The sequence below is a fragment of the Chrysemys picta genome, chromosome 8 (genome assembly GCF_011386835.1).
Source record: "Chrysemys picta bellii isolate R12L10 chromosome 8, ASM1138683v2, whole genome shotgun sequence".
Classification (NCBI taxonomy): Eukaryota; Metazoa; Chordata; order Testudines; family Emydidae; genus Chrysemys; species Chrysemys picta.
In genome coordinates, this window is record NC_088798.1 from 10,721,780 (window position 1) to 10,742,448 (window position 20,669).

Here is a 20,669-nt window from a genome sequence, read left to right on the forward strand (position 1 = left end):
GCTGTGATGAAGTGAAGGAGAGAAGATTGAAACAAAACTGCTCTAGGTATCCCAAGAAGGCGATCCTAAGGATATCTGTTTCCTTTGTTTTAAGTCTCCCTCCGGACTCTGTATTGACACTGAATTGCTTTTTAAAAATTGTTGAATCTGCCCTTTCTCATCAAATTGAAATGTCCTAAAGGGCTCAAAATCCTTTCACTGGCTCTGCATTGTGTTTATAAGTTGATATAAGTTTTCTTTGATGTCCTGTTTGCTTTTCTGTGGTTAAAGATGTTCATATATAGCTTAGTTTATCTAGCACCTTTCATCAGAAGAGCAACAAGAATGATTAAAGGTCTTGAGAACATGACCTATGAAGGAAGGCTGAAAGAATTGGGTTTGTTTAGTTTGGAAAAGAGAAGACTGAGAGGGGACATGATAGCAGTTTTCAGGTATCTAAAAGGGTGTCATAAGGAGGAGGGAGAGAACTTGTTCACCTTAGCCTCTAAGGATAGAACCAGAAACAATGGGTTTAAACTGCAGCAAGGGAGGTCTAGGTTGGACATTAGGAAAAAGTTCCTAACTGTCAGGGTGGTTAAACACTGGAACAAATTGCCTAGGGAGGTTGTGGAATCTCCGTCTCTGGAGATATTTAAGAGTAGGTTAGATAAATGTCTATCAGGGATGGTCTAGACAGTATTTGGTCCTGCCATGCGGGCAGGGGACTGGACTCGATGACCTCTCGAGGTCCCTTCCAGTCCTCTAATCTATGAATCCCAAAGGAGTCTAAAAGCTTCACAAATGTTTTTTTGAATAGAGTATGTGATTGGTCTAGGTACCTGTGGCTGCTCTGGAGAGACCTCGGGTACCTTGTATCAGCAGGGTAGCCGTGTTAGTCTGTATCCACAAAAATAATGAGGAGTCCGGCAGCACCTTAAAGATGAACAGACTTCTTTGTTAAATAATCTGTTCATCTTTAAGGTGCCACCGGATTCCTTGGGTACCTTGATGCATATGTGTTATTATTTGAATATATTTATTTGTAACACATTCATTTATTTGTAACACATTTGTTTATTTGAAGGGGCGGTGTGCTGTGCTGCGCATGTGAATCGCATGGTTATCTTGCTGCACACCTTTTTATATGCTTTTGCCTATATAGACAACCAAATAAATAGCTCAATTGAGATCCAGTTCTGCAGTGTTCTCTGACTAAAAGAGAAGAGCTTGTTCTCTGACTGACATTGTTGAATTAAAAGTGGTGTGTGTTGTATTTAAACTAAAAATCTTGTGGGGTTTTTGGATTGAGTTAAAGTTCAGGCCATGTCTTCAAAAGTTCACAGCACACAAACTTCTTCATAGTTTGAAAAATGAGGTGTTAAGGTAGACTGGTTTATTCTGGATATAAAAAAATACAATGTACTGTACTCATTTGCAAAAGTAAATCTGTTGCCCTGGTGTTGTGTAACCTAGATTGCAAAATCTTTGGGGTAAAGAGTGAGACTTTTGCCTGTCTGTAGAACATCATATAACCCTCTGGTAGTGTATAAATAAAAATTGATTTTTCAGATCCTCTAAGGAGATGACAAAATGATGGATAAGGAACTAAGTGCCACTAACACCAAAATATATAGCTAACAGGTTTGGAATACACTTCCATGTAAGCTGAGGTTCTTATCACAGAACACCAATAGTCTTTCCATGTATTTTGTTCTTTAGTCACAATTTCACTGTGTAAGTCCTCTCTGTTTTTAATCAAAGTAAGAAGAGATTGCCCAGGGTAGGTGGAAAAGCCCAGAGCTATTGGAGCTGTGAATTTACCCATCATCTTGGAGTGTTGCGTACTTAGATGTACATTCACATTTCTTGTTTTCTGTTTGCTTTAGCTCAAGCCTCGGAGAACATGATGAGTGCCTCAAGCCAGAGTCCTAACCCTAACAATCCTGCTGAATACTGTTCTACTATCCCTCCCTTGCAGCAAGCTCAGGCTTCAGGAGCCCTGAGCTCTCCACCTCCCACTGTGATGGTACCTGTGGGAGTTTTAAAGCACCCTGGAGCAGAAAGTAAGAAAAAACTTTCACTCTTTTTTCTAAACAAGCTTTGATTAAATGTGAATGTGAATCTCTGGTAACACACTCCTTTCAAACCTTGCAGCTAAATTAAATTTAAATTAAATTAATGGAGATATACTTATCTCCTGGAACTGGAAGGGACCTTGAAAGGTCATCGAGTCCAGCCCCCTGCCTTCACTAGCAGGACCAAGTATTGATTTTGCCCCAGATCCCTAAGTGGCCCCCTCAAGGATTGAACTCACAACCCTGGGTTTAGCAGGCCAACACTCAAACCACTGAGCTATCCCTCTCCCCCTAAGGACACTTGTCATGTGGGTTGGGTCAAAGGGAAAGAGAAATGCAGACAGGAAATGTATGTACAAATGTAATTTCCAAACACATGAAGATGATTGAGCCTAATCATGCTGGCTGATATTTCTCTAAAGTACTTAGTGTGTAGGAATTATATCAGAGAGCCCTATATATGCAATAAAGTGTTTTTTTCTTGTATTGATTAAGTAGATATCTTATTTCTTAGTCTAGGGAATCTTGCACAGATACCATCTTACCACTTGTTCCTCCCATCTCTATTGTGTATTATTATACTATCAACCCACTGACCCTGCTGCTCTTCTGCCACCATTTGAATTTGTATTCAATATTTGCCCAATACTGTTAATATGGATTTATCACATCCCTGCTATCATTGCTACTTTTTACATTAGAAGTAAACCACTTCACTTTTCTTGAGCGAAGCTTCCATTTCATGTTGCTGTGAGATTTTGAACTCTATTTTTCTCACTAGTGGCTCAACCCAGAGAACAAAGACGTGTTTGGTTTGCTGATGGGATATTACCTAATGGAGAAGTTGCTGATGCAGCAAAATTGACAGTGGCTGGGACGACAACTACAGGAACCCTAGCAGTGTCACATGATCCAACCAAGCCTGTGACCAACAGCTCTTTATCAGTAGAGGTGAGGAAACATTGTGCTGTTTATTTTTCAGAACAGCATCGTCACGTTGTCCTGGATGGTACATTCAGTTCTATGGCAATTTAAGTGATACTGATGCGTCCAGTCTGTTGATTTAAGATTCTCTTTTAGTAATATGTATGGCTTATGTCCATGCTGATTTTGAGGTTTGCAGAGAGCTGAAGCTGGCTATATATTTTGGAATGAGCCGTTGAATTGCATATGCCATTATGAAGTAGCATTTTAGAGCTCTAATCCAGTATCGGGCCACTACTGTGCAAGGAGTTTTCCAAGCTTTGGGTATACAGCCTGTCTGTATGGATAAAGGGACGGGCTTAAATTCAGCCGGAGCTATCTGGTAAATATTTTCAAACTCGTGGGCAGAAGCTTGGTGTAACCTTAGCTGCTTTGTTTCTGTTTTGTTTGTACACGTGTTTATAGAGAGAGGAGGTGCTGGGTCTGTCTTAGTCTGTGTCAATGTCATGTACCCAGGGGCGGCTCCAGGTACCAGCGCACCAAGTGCATGCCTGGGGCGGCAGGCCACGGCGGGCGGCCTGCCAGTCGCTGTGAGGGCGGCAGTCAGGCTGCCTTCGGCGGCATGCCTGCGGGAGGTCCGCCAGTCCCGCGGCTTCGGCGGCTCTTCGGTGGTGGGCATGCCGAAGGCGCGGGATTGGCGGACCTCCCACGGGCATGCCACCGAATCTGCGTTACCAGCGGACCGTCCACAGGTGCACCGCCGAAAGCCGCCTGCCTGTTGTGCTTGGGGCAGCAAAATACATAGAGCCGCCCTGCATGTACCAAGGGTTAACTTGTACCTCTGATAATTCTATAGAGTGGATATATCTCGTTCACCTACATCTAGCAATCTAAGGATGAAGTTTACCCAGCTCTTACTTTTTTTTAAATGCTGTTCTTTCTTATTGTTTCCTTTTTGTAGACTGATAACACTTCTGGATTCTCGGGAAGTATAACTCAGGTTGGCAGTCCAGTTGGCAGTGCGATGAACCTGATCCCTGAAGATGGTCTTCCTCCAATTCTGATCTCCACTGGAGTAAAAGGAGGTGAGAGCAGTAGGGGTAAATGGACAGCTATTTGTGACATTTACTGGTGGCAGCTTAACAATTCAGGCTGCCACATATAGATAGAAAGTTGGGTCCTGGATATAGCCTAAAGATATTAATGATGAATACTAATGTGTAGTTAACTGGCTTGGCACTAGATAGTGCTCACAGGCTTCTGTAGAAAACATCGTTCTGACAATGAAATTACTATTAAAAGTAAAATACAAAGCAAAAAAAAATTGAGCCCAGAAGTATGTGCTAATTTCCTTATTAATCAGACTGTGGGGAACATTCAGCACAGAGAAACGTTTTAATTAGTCATATAAATATTCATATTTCCACTCTGTGAAATTTTCTTGGAACTTCTGCTTGGTTGAAGGTATCCCAAAATATATAATTTAATGACATCATAAATACCATTAGTTGTGATGAGACTTCTCATACTTGTGAGTATCTTAAGTGAACCAGGAAGTTCTTAGGAGAGCGTTAGCATGTATTAGTGGCCTGAACTCACTTTTCACTTTTTTTTTTGTAGTTCCCCTTTCAAATTTGTGGTTGGTTCAGCATATTTCTAATTAGACAGTAAGTAACTTTATCTAGGATATTGTTAAAAAAATAAGTAAGCATATTTACATTTTCAAAACCAGTCTGCCCCCAGGCTGTATTAGCTATTCATGAAGCTGCCTGATTATTGAACCTCTGTAACAGAGAGAAACTAGTAACCTAGCTTTACTTCATTAAATTGCAGCATGCTTTTCAGCACATGAGCCAAATCTCACAAGCCCAACCATTTTACATGGATATCATCAGTAAATCATACTTTGCGTATGCTTGAATTAATTCAAATGTCATTGTGCCTGGTTTGACTTACAACATTTTAACCACCAAGTGGACATTTAAATCAAATTTACAAATATACTTTTCACATTAGTGAGGTGAACTTTCTCTCTAGATGTTATAGGTGGCAGGATAACAAACACCCTTCCAAATTTCCCTTATTTCTTTATAAAGCCACATTGCTGACTTGTAGGCAGGAGCACAGATTACTTCAACAGTTCGGGTGTTTATATTTAAACACTCAGTTCATATGGATCTAATCAAAGAAAGTGTCTATATTTTGAGTATCTTACTGAATAAATTTGAGACACAGGATTTGAACCTTCTGTCCATTTTTTTTATTCTCCCTTCTTTGCTGTTGTACTGTAGGTTGTTGCACTTGATTGTAAGCTCTGTGACTGAAGCTCCTAGGTGCTACCACAATATAAATACTAAGTGTTAACGTTGTTGGGTTTTTTTTTTAGCATTTCACATTGTAGTCTACACTAACACTTGTTTCTAAAAGGAAGTCAAAGGTTTGATTTTTCAAGTTGTTACTGCTATTGATACAAATTAGTTGATAAAAATTAAGGCTGGAATTTTCAAAGGGGCCTGTGGGAGTCAGGTACTCAAATCATTGAAATTTGAAAATCCCTGCCCAACAAGTATCAGAACAAACTAAATTTTAAAATGTCAGATAAAATGTAAGTGAATCAAACTGTATACATTAGAGTGATGTCATTGCTTAGCTGATTACTTTGCTGAGTAGATTACTGTCCAAATAAGCAAATGACTTCACGATGCGTTTCTTTCTTATAGACTATGCTGTAGAAGAAAGACCTTCTCAGATCTCTGTGATGCAGCAGCTGGAAGATGGCAGCCCTGACCCTCTTGTGTTTGTTTTAAATGCAAATTTGCTGTCCATGGTTAAAATTGTGAATTGTAAGTTATTTTTTTATTTAATAAGAGGGGGGCAAAAAGATTGTATACATATTCCTGGTTGAAAACACAGCATTTGATATTTACTACCCACAATCTGTGAATTGCTGCATGGAAGTAAAATGTACTATATTTTTATTCCTATTAAATTATAAAACGCACCTATTCCTTGCTCTACGTTGGATTAGTCCAGTTTGTATTTTTGTATAAAATTATCTGTACATGCGCCTGGAACATCCTACATACCCATCCAACCCAACAGGGCTCACTATTATTCACCAATCCTCCCCTCATTGTTAATCCACTTGAACCCTTCTCATATCTCGGGAAAACAGATAAATCTTTCAATGATGCTCTGAAAACAAGCAGGATTGTGGCTCTGTCAGACCAGGGGGTGAAGTGAGTTCCAGGGTCAGACAGCCCTCGCTGAAAACACCTGGCCTCTCAGATCATCTTGTCTATATTATGGAGGGGGTATGAGTGGGGAGGCTTTTAGTTTAAGTGCCTCAGTTGGTCTCCACTTTTATTTCAAAATAAAAAGCAGGACACTTTTGTAGCAACACATTTTTAGGGTCACTAAATGCTCATACAAAAGATAAAAAACTGCACTTTTAAAATGTGTGCTGGTTTTGCTACTCTCAGCATCTGACTCAACAGCAACATGTTCATATTTCTTGGAACATGTCCTACATCCCCTTTCCCAAACCTCAAAGCAGTGTAGTGGCCCAGTGGACAATGCTATGCACCATCCGATTAGCCATCGCCCTGATTCCTCTACCCTCATCCACATTCCACCCCTATTTTGGAATGTAGACACCTGTTGTATTGATCTGGTCTGTTGTGTTCAGGCATGTTTGTGTGCAAGATTTGGGTCATAGAGCCTTAGGTATCTTAGTAGCAAGTGCCAGAGTTATGCAATGTTAGTGTAATTGATTTTTTTAAAATGTGCTGTCTTCCGACAGTGAAGTTTGGGCATGGCAAACAGATGTTGAGTGGAAATCTACTTTTTCCAGCCTGAGTCATGTTTTCCTCTCTGCAGATGTGAACAGGAAGTGCTGGTGTTTCACTACAAAGGGAATGCATGCAGTGGGGCAGTCGGAGATAGTGATTCTCCTGCAGTGTTTACCTGATGAGAAGTGTTTGCCGAAGGATATCTTTAATCATTTTGTGCAACTTTATCGGGACGCCTTGGCAGGTGGGAACGATTTCTATTTGAAATCTATAGTAGGTGACTTCAATAAATGAAATTAATGGACTAGAGAATTGCTTTGATAAAATTGAGAATTTATTTTTATTTAAAAGTAGAAAACGTACTGATCAAAGTTGGTAGTGATCTGAGTTCACTTCAGTTATTAGTATTCAGTATTACTATGATAGTCACTAAGGTAAATGGGAGTGCAGGAAATAAAACAAAGTATCTATGCTCTAATTGGAGAAGAGGGTAGCATTGCAGTAGCAACAATTATATTGAAGGGGAAGTGCTTTCCTTCTAAGCCCCTTTTGCCAGCTGTCTGTAATTTTCAAAAAATTATATTTGGCTAGGATTTTTTCTTGTTTGTTTTTTCAGCTCAAAAGTGACTCTCTAAGGTAAAATTATTTTCAGCCCTTACTAAGTTCTCAAAGTGTGAAAGTGTGTAGGGGAGGGCAGGGGAACTACTGCTGAGCCAGGCATGCACACATGAGAGGGAGTAAGGTGAATAAAAGTCCATCATGTGCTACTACAGCATTAGGGCTGGAGTAGTCGCCATAAAATCTCTCTGCAATCTGTAAAGAGGGATTCTTCCATGCATTTATCTGGTGCCTGGTCTGGTATGCCAGGTGCTGTCCTCAGAATTTGAGCAAGGGTTACATAAATTTGGAGTTGGTAGCTCTAGTTTTTACAGTGCCTAGCACAGTGGGCTCCAGACTAGGGCTCTTGGGCACTACAGTAATACAAATAATATAGTAATAATTTCAGTTTGCAATCAGATGTTTTTAACACATGGAAATAAAATGCAAGAAATCGTTAATGAAGCATTGTGGTTATGGTAAATGCACTAAAATTAGGTAATTCAAAATTATGATTTCCTATAGTAATTGTAAGTTGGCCACATTACAGCATAAAAATTGACGTCATAAAGTAATGTTATGTATATATGTAAGGCATGGATGTATTGCAGTTGCTGTAGGAATCATACCAGAATTTCCTGTCTTTGATGCGTATAAAATCCCAACCATAAAGTTGTATTAACATAGTTTTTTGTACCCAATTTAGATATTACTGGACAAATGGGCTGTCACTTTAACAATTGCCACTCACAAGTATCCAAAAATCATTGGCCATAAAGAAAAAAAATGATGGTATAAAATATCTAGATATGTTAATTTATTTTGTACTCCAGGTTAGTCCTCTAGAGGAGAAATCGTATTGCACACAGGGATTTATATTAAAAATTCATATACATGTACAGATCATCTATTGCATGTTCTGTATTATAAGTATTGTAAATAATCATCCAAAGCTCTCTTTGAATCATCGATTGAATCCAACTATTAAGTGAGATAATGAAAAAGAGGGTCTCAAAATATCTGTCTTTTTACAACAAAGGCTAGCTTGTCCAGTGAAGGTGCTTGAAACAAAATGTACCATTGTCACATGGCCTTACTGTTTTCAGATATGGTGGGAATAAATAATTTCCAAATATGACTTAACCAACAATGCAGAAACGTTGTTGTCTTCTAACTATGATGATGTGTATATTGCAGTGCTATGGTGTACAATTACGCTACCGAGATACATAATTTATAACTTCTACATCATGTATTCTGAGACCTATTTTTAGCACTCTACTGGTAGTAATTTGATGTGCTACATCGCAGTGCTAAGAGAGAGGTAGTGCTAGTTTTACCATTTTTAATCAGAAACCAAACTCCAGCACTTAGAGTTCCCAGTTTTGGAGGTAGTTTTGAAAATACTTATTGCTATATTTCAGACTTGTAGTAGAAACAAATTGTATCTTGAGTAGCTGTATGATATAAAAATGATTCTCACTCAGGCTTTAATAAATCATGGCATGCAGGATAAATTCCCACAGCAGCATATAATGCATTCTTTACATATCCATCCTTTCCTCTCCCAAAGTTATGTACCTATGAGAGAAATAAAATATGCACTCATAAATATAGGATACTTGCAGTCTTAACTTTCCTCTGGCTGCTTTCCTCTCTACTCACCAAGAAGAAAAAATAGTGAGGTGCCATGAGAATTTCTCCTGTGTGACTGTAATTTCTTGGGTGTTGTTAACAAGCATGCTGGTTATTACAGACATGTCTAAGCTTCCAATTTTGCCCATTTTATCAGAGGTGCTGCACCCCTCATGTTTATCAGTCTGTGAGAGTGGATTTGCAGTGAATGAGAATTTATTATAGAAATTAGAGACTGCTTGAAAGCCTGCCTAGCAATTTTATTTCTTGATTATAATATATTTATTTGAATTGGTGTTGCAGCCAGGGAACAGAAGTAATTTTTTGTATTTTGAAGAAAGTTTGCTGCAGAAGGTAAATAGGGAGGAACGTAACCATACTGGTTATCAATATAGTATCTTGAACGGCTAGGATACAGAAATTGGTTACTTAGTTTTTGTCACTGAAAATATGTGATAATTATTTTTGCTAGATTTAGGTAAGTAACAAGAGATGTGCACAAACCTTTGGTGAATTTTCAGGAAACAAAATTAAATATACGTGCTAGCTGTTCCATCTCAGTTATTCACTTTTCAACTCCACCTTCATGGAAGTAAAAATCTTAAATGTTGTTTATATATATATATATATATATATATATATATATATATATATATATATATATATATATATAACAGCTAGCACGTATATTTAATTTTGTTTCCTGAAAATTCACCAAAGGTTTGTGCACATCTCTTGTTACTTACCTAAATCTAGCAAAAATAATTATCACATATTTTCAGTGACAAAAACTAAGTAACCAATTTCTGTATCCTAGCCGTTCAAGATACTATATTGATAACCAGTATGGTTACGTTCCTCCCTATTTACCTTCTGCAGCAAACTTTCTTCAAAATATATATATATTATATATAGGGTAAAGTTGCATAAAACCACATTTAGTGCAGTGTTGATGCTAGTTTGAAGTTTCTGCTTTGAAACTGCAATGATTTTCTTCATAAAGCATTATCAATTCACTGTAAAGCTGGGGTCTGTTAGGTGTATAAAGAGTTTTTAATTGCAAAACTGCTGATATTTTGAAGAAAAGATACAGGGTTCCAGTATGGATTGTATGCATAGAAAATACATTTTAAAATGCAGGGCTCCCTCTCTCCTCCCCATCATTTTGTTTCCCCTCTGGCCCCTAAAGGCTTTGTTTGTTGTCAAGCTCCCTGCTGAAGTGTTGCTTTTCTTGTTTTGAAATGGTAGGCTAATGGTTTTCTGTTGTAGTAGTAATCCCATGATGATGTCTTTGTGTTGGATATAAGCCCAGCAGGAAGTCCAGTAAGTTGAGAAATGAGAACTTTGTCCATGTCACTGGCTTCTTTGAAGTAGCCAGGCATGCTAATTGAAAGCTGCTCGATATGCCTCATTACACTAGCTTATCTTTTGATGGAATATAATAAGTACTTCCATTTTAATACGGACTAATGTAAATCTGGGAACAGGTGATTTAGTTCCACTGCCTAAAGACATTATAGGTTTGCCTAAGATTTTGTTTAATTTTTATTACATTTTTCATTAAATGAGCATGAAGCATTAAGAGGAGCAACATAGAAGCCAAATACAAAGTTCATATATAAAGATGTACATATAAAATCTGGATAAATTAGATAGGTTTCATATACCTTCACTTCCAGACTGTAATGCACAGAGATGAATGCAAAACATACATTATTTAGGCACAGACACAAAACCTAGGGAAGAGGGCCACACCATGGCATGAAGAAGAGATGAGGCACAGAAAAAATCTAGTGTGTTCAGCTTTATATTTGTTTTCTCAAACTTGGCATTTTCTAAAGCACGTTGCACCAAAGTGTTAGATATGTGGTTCTCTCCTGTGTATGTATTTGGCCCTCACTACTATGCTGTCTGGTTTGTGTCTCACATTTTCAAGCAGAGAGTATGAAATTTTTTGTAGAAATTCAACTGGCCTGATTTCCCCCAAGTATTATTGATTCAGTTCTATTGCTGCAGGATTAAGTTGCACACATTTCCACCTTTATGGATTGGCATTTAATCTTAGGCAGTCCTTGATGGTGATTACCGTTCATGATGAAACGAGGGCTGACTGTACAACTGAGGCAGCTCCCACTCCACTTAATTGCATATTAACATATTAAGAAATGATACTGGGACCAATTCTCTGACATGGAATTCATCAAATGATATGGAAGACATCAGTAATTTTAAAAAGCTCCACCCATATGGTTTCATTGAGCACTAAGCAGGGATGTCTCATTTTGTATGTAATAAGGATAAGGGTACATGAGAATATACTAGCACCTAAAAATCTGTTTGTAAATAACAAGGTAGAGAACTTGAGTTAGAAGCCAGTCTGTCCTCAGTTAAAATATGGAAATAGCTGAAACTGGAAAGTTGTTTAAAGCAAGTAATGAAGAAACACGGTGGTCCTTTCCCTCCCCTTTCGTGGTATGAACTAATTTAACTGATGAGGTCAAAAAGTATTGTCTAATAAATATACAAAATTTGTTGCTCATTAAGCGAAAAAGACCCAGTGAAGAACTAAAGACAGTCGGAATAGGCCCTCAGGAGGAAAGTCACACCAATGGACTGGTGTGTGATGATTTTTTTTTTTTAAAGAAATCTATAGAGCTGCTTGGGATTTAAGGTCAAGGGTAATCCAGTATAACAGTACTTAGTTGGTATTGAACTTCTGCAAAGCTGCTTTAGATGCATCATGCACACCTATGGCAATTTATAAATAATATTAATCTTATTACATCACATGCATGCGGCAACTACTAGCAAAGGCACCTTTCTCTGTATTTTGGAACTACTCGAGATTTGTTTCTCTTTACAAGGAAGTTCTAACATAGTCTAAGTTAAATTATATGCTTTTGAGAAGGATAGCCTAGTTGAGGTTCCTTTATTTACAATTGCATTTTGGCTAGAAGCTTCTGAAATAACTACGTGTTGTGTGCAAAGTAAATAATAGGATCTGGCTGTGGTTTATGGTAACAGGGTATTGGATGATTGAGTTGTAGTTTCCACTGTTGCTGGGTTTATAACCTGACTTTCAATTTGGGTTGGGATGAAAATTGTCCTGAAGGCAGCCAAAGAATGCATCCCTCGAGCTGTTGCCTTCAGAAGACTGGTGCCTTTCACTTCTGATTCAATACTTGGCTTCAGTCACAAATGGAAATGTTTGGTCTCTTCATTATCTCTGTTGGACAGTAATCCACGTCACAGAACTGTACAATAGTAGATAGCTTTATTTTCCTATTGTCTTTTGTACAAACAGTACATGAGGGAGATGTATAGAATTAAATAGTTACACTTAAAATAATTCAAAGACTCGTATATTTTAAGGCTAGAAGATATTATTATGATAATGTAATCTGACTGAAGAACTTCACCCATCATTTTTGCATTGGGCTCATAACATTTATTTGAATAATAGTAGAGGAGAAAAGATAGGCAAGAAAGAAGAGATGTTTTCCGTGATTTGGAAATAGGCAGAGAGCCAAGACACATACTTGAAAGCTGTTTCAGAGGAAAGAGAAAGCTCTTTCATGGGCATTTATTTTTCATAATTTTCATTCACTATTTAAACTTGGCACCTAGACACATGATTGGTGCACTAGAGCCCCCATCTGCTGCTTCCTTTGTTCCTTCTGGTGCAGTGAATCAACAGAGAGAGGAGGGGGAGGGCGCGGGGTCCATTGGGGTGTCTGCCCCGTCTATTTATAGTCCTGTCCTCTAAGAGGCATTTCCAGCAGGGAGCATGGCGCCTGGGAGACTGTGTGGATGGGAACCCCATGCTGCTGCTTTGCTAAAAATGTAGATTTTCTACCCATGCCCCTTTTCCTGCCAATGAATAGCCACTTAGCAGGTAATGGCCCATTGACCTTGTTTAGACGTGGCTGAGGCATAAGCCTGTGCCTTTGTCTCTGAAGAACTGGTTTGGCCACTCCCCAGACTTGGAAGATGTTTAAGGCCTTGTCTACACTAGCTGGGTAAATCAAACTAAGTTATGCTACTCCAGCTATGCGAATAACGTAATTGAAGTCAACGTAGCTTAGGTTGACATACCGTGGTGTCTTCACTGCGCTGCGTCAACGGGAGACGCTTTCCTGTCAACTTACCCTTACTCTTCTTGGGGAGTTGGAGTACTGGAGTCGAACGGAGAGCGCTCTGCCGTCGATTTAGTAGGTCTTCACTAGACCCGCTAAATCGACGCCTACTGTATCGATTGCAGCAGCGTCTCCCTGGTAGTGAAGACAAGCCCTTAGTAACACCATACAGTGGAATTGTATAAGTTTGCATACATTGTTGCTACACACATTTTACCAGGACAATAATGACCAGCAAATTGTGAGTTTTCAAATGATACCTCACAAGGCATACTTTGTACAAAGATTATTACAATAGTGTACGAGAGGTAAATACAGGGGTACAGTTTGTCACAATATGCTTAACTGGTTAGAGTGTTTTTACTTTTTAACCTTTGAGAGTTCTTTTTTAAATGGGGTGAAAGTTTCTAGCCGATAGAATTTGCAATAATTTGACAGTGTAGATTTCTAACACATCTGTGCGCGCGCGTGTGTGTGTGTGTGTGTGTAAAACTCAAATTTAACTTGAAGATGTGATCCTAGAATCAGATCCTACTGAGTGACTCCTGTGAGATACTGAGTGCCTTCAATTCGAATTGGCTTTTTGGGGAAATGAGTCCTCGGCCCCTTGCAGGATTAGGCCCAGTGTTAAAAAAAAGAGCAGTAAAGCAACATTAATAACAATGTTCACAGTTTCTGAATATTGGTCCAAAAAAGGTTAAATCAGACTGAAAAAAGCAAGAGTTGTATTGAGGTGGGTTTGCCTTTCTGCCTTCCCCCTCCAGAATTCCAAATGGATCGGTATGGGGCTATACCAAGGACTGAACACTTCTTGGTTGTTCATGAGTCCTGTCCCATGGAAACATTGCCATCAGCAGCAACAGATTGTCATTTCATATGCAAAGAGTTAGGATTCCTGTACTTAGCTGCAGGAGGCAGTGAGATGAGGCTTCTGTTTACAAACATGCCCTACTAATTAGCTAGAAGTCCAAACTCCCAGGGACCTATAGAAAAAGGAACATATGATGATTGTGCTGGTCTGGGAGAGCTGCAGAGACAGTGCCCTTGGTCGATGAGGGCAAGAGAGGAACATCTTGTGTCGCCCTCAGGTGAGACTCTTGGAGCAGAACCATGTGCAGCCCTGGCTTCAGAGAGAATCAGTGTGACTTGGAGCCTTCGGAAGTGAGTTGATCCAGGGACTTCCTGCAAACTGCTGTTGGTTAACCCTTCCTTTGCCAGATAAAATTGTAGTAGCTTTATCTATTTTTAACACACTGTAATTTGTAGTCATTTGAAAATGGCTTTAGGCTGTTTCATAACAAAATCAAGAAGCCTTGTAACTGGCTGCCACATCTACAGTTCAGAGTGCTGATATAGCTACTTCGATGTGACTCAGAAATTTTACTAACTTAAGACCCAGTGTTCCTCTCAGCTGTGTGGCATGGAGCAAAACATTAGTAACTGCTTTAAAATGAACATGAATGTTGCCTTAAATTAACAGTAGTCAACTAGGGGACAGTGGGCTTCAGAGGCACGGATGGCTATACACTGTAGTAGAAGTGCGGAGACAGAGATCAATGCTTACACAGCGATCTCTCTTAGCAGACCTGCTGACAGTTGTGAAGAAAATTCAGCAGCAACTATTGCTTTTTAGATGGCAGTTAACTTCCCCTTGACACTCTCTGTTCCTCTCTAAGAGGGGAGGGAATGTACAAATGTAGGAGGACAACCAGCAATAACACACCTATCAAGTCAACCATGCTACTGGAATAAAGGAAGCCCTGGAATTGTTGCAGAAGAGCTGGCCTTCTGCATGGATGTCTCCAGACCAGTGGTTCTCAGCCTGTGGACCAATCAGCAGACAGCAGCAGCCCATGTGACATTCTCAGGGCCGTTCTGGTAATATATCGTGTAGATGTGGCCCGCATAACATATAGAGAGCTTCATATGCAGCCCACAATGGTAAATAGGTTGAGAACCACTGCTCCAGACCAAAGGAATTGGTGCCAAGATTCCTCGTGGGTCTCCAGAGATGGCATGAAGGCCAGACCGCAGTCCCCTTCATGAAGTTACTGATCTCCCCTCCCCAAGAGCAGCACGTGCTGCCTTTGTAAATCCTAATAAAACACAAATTCTGACATTCGATAAGAATGAGAAATGTTATCAGATGTCTCTATACATTATTTAAGCCTTGTTGTGCCCTTCAATAAAGGGAAGCACATTAATGTATTTTGTGTACACGAGCTGTGCATGTTACTACTTGATGTTTTAATCAAAGCTTTGTTTAAATGTTGCATAGTTAGTTATATTCTTACAACAGAGGGGCCAAGGATAAAATGAGCCAGGGAGACTGAACTTCTCTCCCCTCGGGTGGTGGTCACCCTCATCAATGGAGTTGAAGCACATGTGGAAACATTTCCTTGTGCTTTCACAATCCTTGCTGTACCTGTTTTGTAGATAAAAGTCAGTCTTAGGGCCTGCTGGCACCTTTCATCAACACTTGCATCCTCTTACTCTGTTTAGAAAAGTGGGGGGGGAATTTTGTGTTTGCCAAAATGAATGACCAGGATGCATCTCTTGATTGGTGGATACTAATATTTTGTTAAATGTTTTCTTAATTATCTAATCAACTTTAGTTCATAAGATGATTCCATCAGACACATTTTCCTTATTAGGATCAAAGAATAGAATTTTGATTTAGAATTAGTGATATTTCTTCTGTATCAGTCTCAGCTGCAATTTACATAAAATATACTAAACACTCTCTTGTGTAATTCTTCAACTGACCCAGATCTTCAGAATGTTTATGTGGGTACTGTATCCGTTTGTGTAAAATTTAAAAAAAAATAGACATTATTGATTTGGCCAAGTGTATTTGTGCTGTTTTGCCGCAAAACTCTCTTCCTCTTACAAGTAGCAGCTTCTGAGGACTTGATTAATTAAATAAACGTGTCCAGTTTCTACATTGGAGAGTCCATGTAAGGTCATGAAAGCACTGAAAACAGGTTTTCTGTTAGGGGTTTTCATAGCTTGAGGCACTGTGGAAACCAAACTTTCAGTGGATCCCTAATCTCAGTGTAATACGCCTCTTGAATTGCACCTCAATAACAAAACTGAAAGCAAGCTCCATTCATACTCAAGGTGCATATCAAAGTAACAGTCTTTTTCTCTAAGTATGACTAGATAGCATAGTAAACATGTAATCTATCCCCTGATGTGCATATACAAATTGTGAGTAAGGGTGTTGGTGCCTGTGTAGCTGCGTGCATAATCCCTGATTTACACACATGCATGGACCTAAATATCAGGCAAGTACAGAAATGAATGTGCGCACTCTTTTGTGTATGTGCTTCTACAGATCTGGCCTCAAATGTTTCAAGACTCATGGTGCTCATGTCACAAGTGGATATTAAGTGAAGCAGAATTGGTTTTATTTCTCTAAGGCCTCGTCTACACTAGAGAATTAGGTTGATTTAACTACATCGGTCAGCGGTGTGAAAAATCCACACCCCTTAGTGGCATAGTTAAACTGACCTAAATCCCTATGTAGACAGCACTAGGTCAACAGAAGAATTCTTCTGGCGGCCTACCTACTGCCTCTTGGGGAGGTGGATTACCTACCCTGAAGGGAGAATCCTTCCCATTGGCGTAGATAGTGTCTACAGTGAAGTGCTACAGCTGCGCCGCTCTAGCATTTTAAGTATAGACAAGCCCTAAGTTTTTAAGCTTTAAGACCTAGTTATATCACACTGACCTCTAAGATGCTTGGGAAACCCAAAATGAGGGACACCACTGATGCAGCAGATCACGAAGCTTGACATGATGTGGGAATCACTTATTGAATGTGTAAAACTTTTCTAAACTTGGTTTCAAGGACTGACATAATTTGCAATGGTTGAACAAATCTGTTGCCTCCCCAATATGTTTTGATGCATCTGTAGTCTGAGGTGGAAATTTCAGCACAAAGATACTGTAGAATAAGGGGTAACTTGAACATTCTTGGGTAGCAAGTATTTTCATTCTGTAATGTGACTAATGAGAATTAACTAAGGATGTAATTCCAGGAAGAAAAGTGTGTGTTTAATCTTGTTTTTCTCTTTTAAAACAAGTTAGTGAATTTTTTGGTGCAGACTTTAGTGCAGTAAAATAATGAACTTCATGGTTTCTAGGTAATGTCGTGGGCAGCTTGGGGCACTCCTTTTTCAGCCAGAGTTTTCTTGGCAGTAAGGAACATGGTGGATTTTTATATGTGACGTCTACATATCAGTCACTGCAGGACCTGGTGCTCCCAACTCCGCCCTACTTGTTTGGAATTCTTGTTCAGAAATGGGAGACTCCCTGGGCTAAAGTGTTCCCCATCCGACTGATGCTGAGACTTGGAGCTGAATACAGACGTAAGTCGCATGTGTTCTCTTAACTGTAGTAACCCGTGTCTGTGCTTGGGTGACATTTCTGAGAGCTGTTATGGAGTTGTGTACATCAGATATACAGGAATAGTGATTCTGGGGAATGTGCCCCACTAACCACAACCCCAGTGACTGTGCCTGTAGACAGATACCTTACTAAGTCAGTCTTATGACCTAAAACTTTTTAGATGCAATTAAAACTAACAATTAACTGAGGTCCTGGTAACACAACCTGTGACCTAAAATAGAAGAACAGTACAAAAGCTGCTTTTGATACCTTGAAATTCATTCCACTCTTAGTGAAATAGAGGCTCCTCTTTAGTTTTTAGGTTTCTCAACCATGCTCATCTAGAAAATGGTAATATATGTGCAGGTGAAACTAACTTACAGTACTTTATAAAAAGGCAGTACCAGCTGATGACAGCAAGCTACAGAGAGTTCTTTAGCTGGACAAAATCTAAAACTGGCATAAAATATTCCCAGAATGGCACTGTCCGTATTTGGATCTAAAAGAAGTCATGTTAACTCCTAATTGGCTTCAGGAAAAGCTAAGGGTTTTCTGCATGATTCATCTGCTGCCTGGTTGGTAGGTCTGTTTAAAGCGGACTTGCTGTGAAAAATACATTTTAGATTCTTCTTTGTGCACCAGCACTGTAATTCTTTCCATAGCATTAGTAAAATATATTTCACAGGCTTGCCAAACAATGATAATAAAATTTAAATCAGTGTCACTGAAAGTCAGGAAACATCCACAGGAAATTTTCACAGGCTTTGTAGATCAAACTTTTCATATCACATAAAAATTAGGACTGTCAAGCAATAAAAAAAATTAATCGTGATTAATTGCACTGTTAAACAATAATAGAATACCATTTATTTAAATATTTTTGGATGTTTTCTACATTTTCAAATATATTGATTTCAGTTACAACACAGAATACAAAGCATACAGTGCTCACTTTATATTTATTTTTATTAGATATATTTACACTGTAAAAAACAAAAGAAATTGTGTTTTTCAATTCACCTAATGCAAGTATTGTAGTGCAATTTCTTTATCATGAAAGTTGAACTTACAAATTTAGAATTATGTAAAAAAAAAAAACATTCAAAAACAAAACAATGTAAATCTTTAGAGCCGACAAGTCCACTCAGTCCTACTTCTTGTTCAGCCAACTGCTAAGACAAACAAGTTTGTTTACAGATAATGCTGCCCATTTCTTGTTTACAATGTCACCTGAAAGTGAGAACAGGCGTTTGCATGGCACTGTTGTAGCCGGCATCGCAAGGTATTTATGTGCCTGATGTGCTGAAGATTCAGATGTTCCTTCATGCTTCAACCACTGTTCCAGAGGACATGTGTTCATGCTGAGATGAGTTCTGCTCGATAACGATCCAAAGCAGTGCGGCCCGACGCATGTTCATTTTCATCATCTGAGTCAGATGCCACCAGAAAAAGGATGATTTTCTTTTTTGGTGGTTCGTGTTCTGTAGTTTCCGCGTCGGGTGTTGCTCTTTTAAGACTTCTGAAAGCTTGTTCCACACCTCGTCCCTCTCGTATTTTGGAAGGCACTTCAGATTCTTAAACCTTGGGTCGAATACTGTAGCTATCTTTAGAAATCTCACATTGGTACCTTCTTTGCGTTTTGTCATATCTGCAGTGAAAGTGTTCTTAAAATGTGCTGGGTCATCATCCAAGACTGCTCTAACATGAAATATATGGCAGACTGCGGGTAAAACAGAGCAGGAGACATACAATTCTCCCCCAAGGAGTTCAGTCACAAATTATTTAATGTATTATTTTTGTAACGAGTGTCATCAGCGTGGAAGTATGACCTCTGGAATGGTGGCCCGAGCATTGGCCTGCTAAACCCAGGGTACCTTGAGTGGGCCACTTAGGGATCTGGGGCAAAAAATCAGTACTTGGTCCTGCTAGAGAAGGCAGGGTGCTGGACTTGATGACCTTTCAAGGTCCCTTTCAGTTCTATGAGATAGGTATATCTCTGTATATATAAATCCTATTCTCTTATTTTAATTATTTTTTAATTAATTTTTAATGAAGGGGTATATGAATGTTTAGCATATCTGACTTGTAAATACCTTGCAATGCTGGCTACAAAAGTGTCTTGCAAACAGCTGTTCTCACTTTCAGGTGACGTAAATAAGAAGCGGGCAGCATATCTCCCATAAATGCAAACAAACTTATTTCTCTTAGAGATTGGCTGAACAAGAAGTAGGAGTGAGTGGACTTCTCGGCTCTAAAGTTTTACACTGTTTTGTTTTTGAGTGTAGTTATGTAACCAAAAAAAAAATCTACATTTTGAAGTAAAGTGATTGCACTACAGTACTTGTCTGAGGTGAATTGAAAAATATATTTCTTTTGTTTATCATTTTACAGTGCAAATATTTGTTATAAGAACAATATAAAATGAGCACTGTACGCTTTATATTCTGTGTTGTAACTGAAATCAAGATATTTGAAAATGTAGAAAACATCCAAAAATATTTAATAAATTTCAGTTGGTATTCTATTGTTTAACAGTGCGATTAAAACTGCGAATAATTGCAATAAATTTTTTTAATCACGATTAATTTTTGTTTAGTTAATTGCGTGAGTTAACTGCGATTAATCTACAACCCTAATAAAAATATATATTATTGACTTATTATAGGAAGCAAGTGGCAGAATTTAATGTAAAATGATGAAGTTTGGTGATTATTAAAACATTATTATTAAAAAAATCTTGGCATAATTTATATTCAGTTCATTTTTCCTCATAAATCTGCTGCAACATAATGTTACATGACCAAGCACATCCCTGTGCATGTTGAGTTGTATCATAGATAACATTTTATAGATATGGATAAGTATGCTAGGGAATGCAGATATTTTGCTGCCATTGGCATGTCAGAAATGTACTTTGTCCTATTGAAATTTTCCTAGATGAAGAGGCTTAGATTCAGTCTGGTTTTTGCATAACCTTTAAATAGGAGAATCTGAATCTGATTACTTATTTTTTTAATTTTCCTAGTTTATCCTTGCCCACTTTTCAGCGTCAGATTTCGTAAGCCATTGTTTGGGGAGACTGGACACACAATTATGAATCTTCTTGCAGTAAGTGATGAGTGGGGTTTTTGTTTGTTTGT

The 20,669-nt window shown here is 38.7% G+C and overlaps 1 protein-coding gene across 7 annotated transcripts in view; it reads left to right on the plus strand.

The window, feature by feature from the left end:
- The window catches only part of ZFYVE9 (zinc finger FYVE-type containing 9), a 98,342-nt gene that overhangs the window by 64,441 nt on the left and 13,232 nt on the right, over nucleotides 1-20,669 (plus strand). For 4 of the 7 annotated variants that reach the window (XR_010589594.1, XM_065553827.1, XM_065553828.1 and 1 more), the window contains 7 exons: nucleotides 1,866-2,042; nucleotides 2,836-3,005; nucleotides 3,940-4,063; nucleotides 5,699-5,821; nucleotides 6,858-7,013; nucleotides 17,286-17,510; nucleotides 20,555-20,637. Coding sequence is in view for 5 of the 7 variants with exons in the window: in XM_065553827.1 (XP_065409899.1) it covers nucleotides 1,866-2,042; nucleotides 2,836-3,005; nucleotides 3,940-4,063; nucleotides 5,699-5,821; nucleotides 6,858-7,013; nucleotides 17,286-17,510; nucleotides 20,555-20,637 (1,058 nt within the window). In the remaining 2 variants the exon portion in view is untranslated. The remainder of the gene's footprint in view (nucleotides 1-1,865; nucleotides 2,043-2,835; nucleotides 3,006-3,939; nucleotides 4,064-5,698; nucleotides 5,822-6,857; nucleotides 7,014-17,285; nucleotides 17,511-20,554; nucleotides 20,638-20,669) is intronic. The other 3 variants (XR_010589595.1, XM_065553830.1, XM_065553831.1) reach the window with 1 other exon arrangement.